The sequence below is a fragment of the Argopecten irradians genome, chromosome 2, assembly GCF_041381155.1.
Source record: "Argopecten irradians isolate NY chromosome 2, Ai_NY, whole genome shotgun sequence".
Taxonomy (NCBI): Eukaryota; Metazoa; Mollusca; class Bivalvia; order Pectinida; family Pectinidae; genus Argopecten; species Argopecten irradians.
The window spans coordinates 1,125,214-1,136,329 of record NC_091135.1 but is presented as its reverse complement, the minus strand read 5'-3'; the positions used below and the strand labels follow the sequence as shown (position 1 = coordinate 1,136,329).

Sequence of the window (11,116 nt, the reverse complement as noted above, 5' to 3'; positions counted from 1 at the left end):
CAATTAACTCGGGTCGTGTCGTATCCGTTTTCGTGAAACAGTTAGTTGATTCATATATAAATTCGTAATACAATTATGCCCATTAGTCCACGAAAATCTAATTAAAATACAATGAGAACGTCAAAATTAGTGTTAAGATAAATCCGGAACTAATCATAATATCAAATGTTCACGTACAAAACGATATAGACATATGGAATTGTAATCTTCCGCACTCGTTGCCTTCGATGAATTTTGGTTCCTAGTCCATTGTTACAGCTTGCAGAACGAACTGCGCTTTCCATAAGATCCTTATTATACATGGAAATTTTAGAGCATTGTTTATTTTCGTATGGTTACCTTATCAATATTGATAGTTGAATTCCAATTACTTTAATATGTCATAATTAATTGTTATCATCATTTAAAGAATGAGGATATTCGTAAGTATATCTAAACTTCACGTGGAGGTATATTACATACCATGTCACAGTTTTGTTAAACTAATCGGTGCTAGACCAATTTACTTTGTTTTGCAATATCGGGCCATCACCAGTCAATACCTACAATACCGAGTTGTAATGTTAACTTAACTGACCATAATACCCAGTAATCCGATAATGAAACATGTTTAGAGATAAAAAAATCTCGTGAGTAAAATTTGGAACTTTACAGTAGCATGGATCTAATATACATGCAGGAAAAGATCTTGCACATTAGATATATATAACTAATTATGGAACACCTTAAATGAAGTTTATATTTATACGCTTTTCGTGTCCAATTCACCTCAATTTTAATTCGGAATCGGGGTCTGAAGTTGTGTGGCGTTTTAGTAGTAAATAAACTGTTATCGGAGGACTCGCTTATTCAAGTTAATGAACGTCACCCAATCTAATAGTCGTTCCTAATTTTAAAAATGCGTGTTCAATGTTAAGTTGTATTTCAGAAATTTTTAATTGAAAAATTCGTCAATTTTATTCCATCCTTCTATAACAGATCATTTCGTAAAAGGATCATAAAATTTCTAAAATGGTGGATATATATTAAATAAAGGAAAACTGTACCATCGACTCGTATGGCCAGTATGTTTATAAACATGTAACGTATTGACATAATAATAAGTTACTAAAATCATGAATTACGTTAACTATAAATCGACAGTTCCTATAATCCAATTGTAAAAAAATTTTCTAGGTACCCCACGTCTCCTTTCCAATTATGTTCAGTTAACATTAATTCCATTTTTGTCGGAAAACTTTCAAACCACCTAGTAACCCGTATGTAATTCAAGATTACACGTATTGCCAAATCCTAATAGAAAACTAACCCCATAATTGTAATGTATTCAGTTTTACGTCAATATATGGCTTTAATCCTAAAATTTATTTATAAAACTCGGGTATGGCTTATGAGTGTATCCTCCAAATCAACTATGTCTGATCAGAATAAATAACAATAATGCACTCTTAGTCAATCTGTTGATATTAAGTTAAGAAAAAATTAAAAAATATCACGTTGAAAATGTATACGATTATTTGTATACACAATACCTGAGGTACGATTCAATTATATGCAGTAAATATCGTTGAATTTAGCAGTTAAAAGGTCTGAATTAGCTTTGTACAAAATTTAGGAGTTAAATATACAATAACTGCTCTGTTAACAGTATCCAATTTTTGTTTAAAATAGTCGTAAAATTTCTAGTTGAGGCAAATCCGCTGAAATTTTCATCATAAAATTCCGTTTAATTTCATTTAATATGTAATTAACGGTATCAACCAATCTAGAGGTATCGATTCATTTAACACTTAAATACAAAATACTGCATTGAATTTATCGCTCGTTAACCTGATATTAAAGTTGTAAACAAGGAAATCAGTAAAGTTCTGGTAAACATCTGGGCCATGTGCAAGCATTTAAAATACATTCCAACATTGGTTCAACCAACGTTTAAGTAATTTACACATTGCACTCAACTTCCTTAAATTCCTAGTATTTAATGAAAAATTGATGCATAGAAGGATTAATCGTCAGGGTAAAATCCAAAGTTACAATGCGTTGCCAAGGAATAAACCGAACAACAGAGTCTATGTTTTTTATTGTAACTTTAAGTTTACATTCTAAAAGAAATTTCCTTCTTTTATGGAATACCTTTTGTATAAAATCATAAATTTATACGGTACACCGAAATTGTTGGTTACTATAACACTCAGAAGTTGGATAAAACGGTACGGTAAATCATATTACACACTTACAAGCTAGGGAAAGAGTGGTAAAAATTTTTAATCGTTCATATAAGTGTTGGTAATCACGGGTTTAACCACTCAATACTTTGTTCACCCTTGCCATTGTAAGTAAAGTACTGATTGAATATTATGGGAACAGTTCAGAATATTTCATTAATTATGGTATATTGCTAAGGCTCGAACAGTTGACTTATGGTTTATTGTGAAGCTGCTTGTTAAATAATCGGTTTTATAGAGAAAAATGTTATCTGGAGAAGATTTATATCAGAATTTGTTATTGCTTGATGGCACCAAATAACAAAATATCGTGTATAAACTGTAGTGACTATGCCAATACTATCAACCTTTGAGTTTGGCAATGCAATCGGATCCTGCAAAGCTAGGACCAGATTGTTTATAGAATGGCTCGCTTTAAATGTCGATTGTTTTTAAATTTGCCAATAACTAGTTGAATTATCAAAAGTTCACAAGTGCAATGCTTTTACCACTATAGGGTAAACGGAAAACATATAATATTTCAATTTAAAACATGGACACACGCTCTTTATAAATTTGCATTTTTCAATTATCTAGTTTCAAAACTCGTCGTATTTCGTGAAGAGTACTTCTTGTATTACCATACCACGGAACATTACTCAGAGATAACTTCCTAATCCACTTTCCAATATTTACTTAAAACGGAATGCGGGTCTTTGCTATTTATGCTTAAAACACTAAATCTCCGGGCACCCTTTGCTTCCGATTTTCTAACAAACTGAGATTACCTAGGCATATCAATTCCACACTAAGGATGATGTAGGTTTACCTCAATGCAATTCAACGAGTTTATGTCTTCTCCTGTAATCATACATTCGATTCCTATAATATTAATGTAATAAAAAATTACATCCAGCTTGAACAAATTACTTATCAATAGACTAAAACAAGTTAGCCGGGTTTGAATACAACAATTTCTGTCAAATATATCGGCCAGTTTGTGAAGTAAACAAATACAGGTTTGGTAAATTTTTAATCACCGGCGCTTCGAATTTTAGTATTATAAGCATAAGCTCATAAAAGTGTCTTAAAATTTAAAAATGTACACAAAATGTGCACACTCCACACACAAACACTTTTATACACAGATACACACTTATTCCTGTCCAACTGTCTAATCTTATCTACGTCCGTGTCATATTAAACTTCAGACTGTTGAAGGTGGACATGTACAAATTGTAAATGTTATAATGTAACAGGTGTAACAGGAGAGGAGAAAATGTAGCGGCCAGGCCGGGATTTCGAACCCGGGACCTTCCGAACACTAGCCGAGTGCTCTACCGAGTACCCACTGAGCTACCTGGTCACCGATGATCGACCCAGTCCAATCCTGCTATGCTCCTCCCTCCTTTCTCGAAGACACGAGACCCTTCCAAACACCACCACCATGGGTTATTTAGTTAGGCGCCAATTTTGTAACGGGAGAAGAGAAAATGTAGCGGCCAGACCAGGATTGGAACACGGGACCCCCCGAACACAAGCCGAGTGCTCTACCGTCTGAGCTACCTGGTCACCGATGATCGACCAAGTCAAATCCCTCTACACAGGTGAAAAGAAAATATAGCGGCCACACCGGGATTCGAACCCAGTACCTCAAAACACTAGCTAGCGAAATGCTCAACCGCTGAGCTACCTGGTCACCGATGATGATCAGCCCAGTCCAATCCCACTACACTCATCCATCCTTTTAAAGTTTCAAAGACAGTATTGCCCAACAGAAGTTTCTCAATACCCGATGTCTAATATTATTGGATTACGTAGACATGGAGCTGAGAAAACTAATTTTGGACGATTCATGCTTATTTCTCATTTGTTTCTATTTTAAGATTTTTCAAATTATCATGTTGTGTGAACCTTCATAGAAATAAGTTATTATGTTAAAATAATTGTGTGTTTTCATAGAATCAGATATTCAGTTATCTTCATTCTAAGAATCTTAACAGCCAGTGTAAAGGGGATGCACGTATTATGGGAACAAAACTTAAAGGACACACATAACACAGGAGCTTGATGTTCTGTCAATAATATAAAGCATAAATACATGTATACAGTATATGAATACTATATAAAAACATAATATATATCATTAATGCATAAATAACTCTATATTATAACTGGCAGGCAACTAATTCTCACCAAGTACCAATTCTTGCCATGGCATCGCATGTGTATATGAATGGTTATTTTCATGAAGTCCTATTCTGATAGAAGATGCTACCATGCAGTTTTCCACAAATTATTGCTTGGAAATTCATAAGTAATAATACGAATTATTTCAATACACATGCGATGGCAAGAATATTAATTTGTAGGTATTTGGCAAGAGTTGGTTGCTGACCAGTTTATAAAAGCACATGTTTTTATATACATTTAATATATAGATTTTTTATATACAGATATGCTATGTATTATTGACAGAAAGTCAAGCTCTTTTGCTTATACTTAGTAATTTAGTGGTTCTATTTTGTAGAGTACAAGACCAGTACTGAACATAAAACAACATGGATGAAGACGAGGGTCTAAAGGCACTTATTGTTCAGAGAAGCCAGCGACAATCTTATGCTCGTATGATTTCTTGGGAGTTTAACGATGCTGACCAAACAAAACTTGTAACTGTACAAAAACGGAGGAGACGTCGGTCAAAACAACAATCAGGGGAGACAACTCAAGATTTTGGAGAGGAAAATGATGTAGATCTTGACTTGTCAAATTTGTCTGTTGAGAGTTTCAGTGGTTCTGAAGATGAGTTCTTTTCAGCCGAAGAATTGTTGGTTTCCGATTCAGAGTCTGTTACTGGTGAAAGCGCGAGTGGGCCGGTTAGAAGTGAAGGAAAGCATGATGTACCCATTACTTGCACGCCAAGGAATGAAAGTGAAGATGATGAAGATTTAGTGTTTACAGATGAAAACTCCAGTTTGAGTAAAAGCTTTTCAAATGTAAGACAAAGACTTAGTAAAAAGCAGAAGAAAAAACGTCGTAAAGAAATATGCACAATGTATGAAAACCATATCCGCCCCTTCATGGAGGAAGAGTTAGATGATATTGTGCATATGCTGTCAGATCGAACTTTAGTTGACAAAACTGTAGACATTTGTAAAAATGTTCCTTCACTTGTTCAACTTTGTATTAAATCATCGTATAAAATCAACTTAAAATCAATGCCAGAACTTCCAAACAAAATAAAACAACTCTTCTACCCAGATAAGGATTTCTCTGTACAAAAAATGCAGTTGTCCTGGTTGCATTCGACGATGGCACGTTTTGAAGCAAACTTTGCTAAAGCCTGTTTGTCCAGCGGTGATAAACCAGAGTTATTACACATTGTTAGAGATGTCCAGAGACGGGTGTACAGTGTGAATCATGAGAGCGAGGATAAGAATGCGGATCCGCTAGCTACACTACAGTATACCTATATGGAAAGGATATTGTCTTTAGAGGAAAGACGAACAATGACTACATGGGCAGGTAAGACCAGGGTTAAATCACAGGAGTTTGACGTTCTGTCAATAATATATAGTACAAATATATATAAAAAAATACCCCTATATACTATATAAAAACACCCAAAAGGGGTATTTTTTTATATATTTGTACTATATATTATTGACAGAACGTCAAACTCCTGTGGTTAAATATATCATATATATATTTAAATTTTTTCACTTTCAAAAACAGGAGCAGTTGATCTAGTATTTTTCTTCAATTACAAAAGTTACTTTACACAATTACCACCATTGAAAAGTTTGAGCTTTTAATTTTACTTCAAGTTGAAAATATGAAAAATAATTAATTGCATCCCGAAAAAATTTCGTGGCACTATATCCATTCCTATATGGAATGAAGTACTGATTGTGCATGCACCAATGCAAAGGCAAAATAAATTATTTAATATTATTTTTTGTGTTAATTAGACATATATATATACAAGATTAAACACCAATTATTGTTCAAATGATGAATATCATTTATGCTCTGTCGGCGGTGGATCATCTTTAAATGAATGTTCAGTCATCATCTATCTGTCCATCAATCAACATTTTTTTTATATATTCATGGAGTTCTGCTTAGATTGTAACCAAATTTGGGTAAACTAAGCTTATACTTAGGGCAAAGGGAACAGAGTTTGTAAAAATCTTGGCTCTGACTTCTCCAGGGTACATTATGTAAGAGCAATATGCAGGGCCCACTGAGGTGAAATTGAGAAAATTTGTATAAATCCCTACTAGTCAAAGTCAAGTTTTAAACAGATTTTAACTAAAATTGGCAAGAAACATCCTGAGGAGAAAGGGAATTAAAGGTATAAACGTTAGAAATCCAAGAGGAAATACTTACCCTGTACTTAGAACATTCCTTTGCAATGCATAACAAGTCAGATGAGTGATACATGCCCTCTTGGCCTCTTGGCACATCGTTTTATGACCCTGAAAAGTCATGTCCCCAAATTAATTAAGTGAAGGTGCCCTTTTTGACCCTGATTTTACTTTGTTGTTGATGTTGACAGTGGTGACTGCCTCTTTAGCTCTGATGATGCCGCCATTTTTATCGGATAACGCCTTCAGACACCAGTCTGAGAGTGAAGATGACAGAATCACCAGGGCAACCAGAAGTGTGGTTGCTAGACTGAAATCTGCAATGAAGAAAAGGTAAATATGGTAAAAGCTGCCCCACTGACCACCTCTGCAGTATAAAGACCATCTGTGTATATATAATAACTTCTTGTTGTCCCATGTCTGATGGAGATGGATGGGTTGCTGCAAGTATGACTTCGCGACATTGTTGAAGGAACTTTACCCTGACTCAGATGTTCTTCCTTGGATATTTTACGTTGATCTTGATTAACTTTTTAGGTTTCCGTCCATGGTGTCGTACTGTTTTGATGATGCTGTGCCATACGCTCTGTGGGCGAGAGGGGACATCAACATGGCTACAGAGTACTTCATGTCACTTTCACAGAATACAACAAAAGGTGAGACTGTGTGTTTCTCTGCACTAAAGAAATATTTGACTGATTGCCATAAAGATACCATCGAATGCTATGATTGCTTAGACGTCATAATGTTAGTTATTGTGTATCGTATTGTTTGAATCTTTCTTACAGAAATCCTGAAGGCTGTGTACTTGAATGAGGTGGGCCGGATGCATGCTCAGATCGGCGCTGTGGAGAGGGCAGCCAAATTCTACAGGCTGTCATGTGATAGTCTACTGAAGGACGGCAAGAACAGTAACGAGGCCGACGATATTACCACAAACATGCTGATGTTGGTCGCCAATCTGAATGACCAGGGGTGAGTTTGGACAAATATCAGCCACTAACTATAGATTTTGATAACAAAGAGTTGTACAATATTTTTTACTCAATTAATAAACTTCTAGTCCTCTATGGAGACACATTTTTGATTGCCCGATGTTCCGCTATTTATTACAAGTGTAATGCATTCAACGATTAGTCGCTGACAATGTTTGTGGGGTAGTCGCCAAGTGCTACCTGTATGTAGTTCTACTATAAGTTGAGTTGAGGAATTTCTTCGACATTCAAACCTGTAATCACGGATAATATTCCAGGTTTTTACTTCCCAGTACACCGGATGTGTTTTCTGTACAACACCGGTATAGGTCAACCTTGATCCCGTATTCATTGTTTTAATATATTAGTTTGTGGAGGGACTTTTTGGGGTTATTGATATCTATAAATGGTAAATGCTGTTAAAAAGATGATTTATCCTCCTTCCCAAAACATAAAAGGGGAAAAATTATCTGTATTAAAAATCGACTGACTACTCCTCCTAAACAATGGCAGGGATTTCAACAAAACTTCTTGACTGATGTCCACTATACATGTTTTATTTATTTTGTCAGGATCTTGTCTATCCAAAAAGGGAGTTATTCAAGACAAGCATGGAAGAATGTCTGGACCAACAGGTATCGTACGAAGGTGGACGGACTTGAGAGACATATCATGGATGTTTATCTTTGTACACATTGTGGATCACTTGAGGGTAAATATGTCTTTCATGCATCGATTTCCCTTGTATCCAATAAGTCGGGACATTTTTTTATCTTTATTGGTCAGCCATTTTGGATTTTTATGATCTTCTGGTCTGAAGGACCAAGGGTGAGCTTATGCCATACCGTGGCGTCCGTAACATCCATCGTCCGTCCGTCCGTGCCGTCCGTCACAATTCAATCGACTTCTTCTCCATAACCGCTGGTCGGATTTCAACAAAATTTAAACTGGTAGCATCCTTATGGGCTACTAAATGGAAATTGTACAAATGATGGGGCTGACCCCCTTGGGGGCCTGAGGGGCGGGGTCAAAAGTGGTCAATTTGGCTATTTCCATTTAAACAACTTCTTCTCTGAAACTAAGCATGGAATAGCATCCATAATGCAATTGTAGCATCCTTATAGGGTGGGGATTCAAGATTGTACAAATGATGGGGCTGACCCCCTTGGGGCCTGAGGGGCGGAGTCAAAAGGGGTCAATTTGGCTATTTCCATATAAACGACTTCTTCTCTGAAACTAAGCATGGAATAGCATCCATAATGCAATTGTAGCATCTTTATAGGATGGGGATTCAAAATTGTACAAATGATGGGGCTGACCCCCCGGGGGCCTGAGGGGCGGGGTCAAAAGGGGTCAATTTGGCTTTTCCATATATAAACGACTTCTCCTCTGAAACTAAGCATGGGATAGCACTCATAATGCAATGGTAGCATCGTTATAGGGTTGGGATTCAAAACTGTACAAATGATGGGGCTGACCCCCTAGGGGCCTGAGGGGTGGGGTCAAAAGGGGTCAATTTGGCTATTTCAATATAAATGACTTCTTCTCTGCAACTAAGCATGTGATATATAAATATAGCACCCATAATGCAATGGTAGCATCCTTATAGGGTGAGGATTCAAAATTGTGCAAATGATAGGGCTGACCCCCCGGTGGCTGAGGGGCGGGGTCGAAATAGAGCAATTTTTGCTGTTATTATATGAACGACTTCTTCTCTGCAACTCAGCATGGAAGAGCACTCATAATGCAATAGTAACATCCTTATAGGATGGGGATTTAAAATTAAACGGTATGGCAAAGTATAGTGCTGACTCCCTGGGGCCTTAGACACGGGGCCAAAAAGGTCAATTAGGCTACTATTTTCATATAAATTACTTCCTCTCTGAACCTTTGTATTGGATAGCATATTTGTATGGTATCTATAGTATCATTGTATGGTTGTGATTCAAAATTAAACAAATTTTTGAGTCAATTTTACTAATTTTTCTAATTGATAGAGTCTTTGTGATAATTACAAAAAACAAAAAAAAACAGGTGAGCGATACAGGCCCTCTGGGCCTCTTGTTATGATTATAGCTGGATGCGAGATTCATTAAAGATGCTCCCCCGCCAACAGAACATAAACAATACTCATCTTTTTAACAAGAGTTGGTGTTTAATAATGTATATATATATATATATGTCTAATTAACACAAAAATGATATTAAATAGTTTGTTTTGCTGTCGATACATGCACAATCAGAACTTCATTCTATATTGGACATATAGTACCAAAGAATTTTTTTGGGACACAATGAATTATTGCTTATAAACACACCTAATGTCAGAATTACATTGTGCTTATACATGTTTTAAATTATTAATGGAATGTCTTGGGTATTTATATAAAAAAAAAGATGACAAAAGAAGAAAGAATGGCAACATTAAAAATTTGGGCACCGAGTGAATCAAATAATGTCTACTACATAATTATGTACTGCTATAGACTGGGAATTATATTAGAAGCACTAAATGATATATATTGTTAAACAATACCTTGTATTTTTCTACTTTCAGGGAGAGAATGGTTGGAAGAAGCCAAATCACTCATGGGGGAATTTTCTACCCTCTGACCCCCAACTTGTGTACTATCTCAGCATGATTCATGCCCTATTAGGGAAAGAAAAGCAGTCACACACAGTCTACTGGGAGTTTGTAAAAAGGTAAAGGGTCATAGTAAAAACACACAGTCTACTGGGAGTTTGTAAAAAGGTAAAGGGTCATAGTAAAAAACACACAGTCTACTGGGAGTTTGTAAAAAGGTAAAGGGTCATAGTAAAACACACAGTCTACTGGGAGTTTGTAAAAAGGTAAAGGGTCATAGTAAAAAACACAGTCTACTGGGAGTTTGTAAAAAGGTAAAGGGTCATAGTAAAAACACAGTCTACTGGGAGTTTGTAAAAAGGTAAAGGGTCATAGTAAAAACACACAGTCTACTGGGAGTTTGTAAAAAGGTAAAGGGTCATAGTAAAAACACAGTCTACTGGGAGTTTGTAAAAAGGTAAAGGATCATAGCAAAAACACACAGTCTACTGGGAGTTTGTAAAAAGGTAAAGGGTCATAGTAAAAAACACACAGTCTACTGGGAGTTTGTAAAAAGGTAAAGGGTCATAGCAAAAACACACAGTCTACTGGGAGTTTGTAAAAAAAGTAAAGGGTCATAGTAAAAACACACAGTCTACTGGGAGTTTGTAAAAAAGGTACAGGGTCATAGCAAAAACACACAGTCTAAGTTGTAAAAGTAAAGGTCACACAGTCTACTGGGAGTTTGTAAAAAGGTAAAGGGTCATAGTAAAAACACACAGTCTACTGGAGTTTGTAAAAAGGTAAAGGGTCATAGTAAAAACACACACAGTCTACTGGGAGTTTATAAAAAGGTAAAGGGTCATAGTAAAAACACACAGTCTACTGGGAGTTTGTAAAAAGGTAAAGGGTCATAGTAAAAACACACAGTCTACTGGGAGTTTGTAAAAAGGTAAAGGGTCATAGTAAAAACACACAGTCTACTGGGAGTTTGTAAAAAGGTAA

The 11,116-nt window shown here is 35.9% G+C and overlaps 1 protein-coding gene across 1 annotated transcript; it reads left to right on the top strand.

Moving 5' to 3' along the window:
* The first annotated feature begins 3,190 nt into the window (after positions 1 to 3,190).
* Positions 3,191 to 10,245, top strand: LOC138314037 (uncharacterized). Its single transcript, XM_069254238.1, has 7 exons — positions 3,191 to 3,223; positions 4,735 to 5,729; positions 6,766 to 6,907; positions 7,112 to 7,230; positions 7,363 to 7,549; positions 8,121 to 8,260; positions 10,106 to 10,245. The coding sequence occupies exons 2-7, from the start codon at positions 4,766 to 4,768 to the stop codon at positions 10,159 to 10,161; spliced, it is 1,608 nt and encodes a 535-aa protein (XP_069110339.1). The 5' UTR covers positions 3,191 to 3,223; positions 4,735 to 4,765; the 3' UTR covers positions 10,162 to 10,245.
* Positions 10,246 to 11,116: the final 871 nt, after the last annotated feature.

What these genes read in the sequence shown, in the direction of transcription:
- LOC138314037 (XM_069254238.1), top strand. Translation starts at nt 4,766, where the DNA reads ATGGATGAAGACGAGGGTCTAAAGGCACTTATTGTTCAGAGAAGCCAG. An exon ending in GCCAATCTGAATGACCAGGG is followed by an intron (nt 7,550 to 8,120) that starts GTGAGTTTGGAC and finishes TTATTTTGTCAG; the next exon opens with GATCTTGTCTATCCAAAAAG. An exon ending in ACATTGTGGATCACTTGAGG is followed by an intron (nt 8,261 to 10,105) that starts GTAAATATGTCT and finishes TTCTACTTTCAG; the next exon opens with GGAGAGAATGGTTGGAAGAA.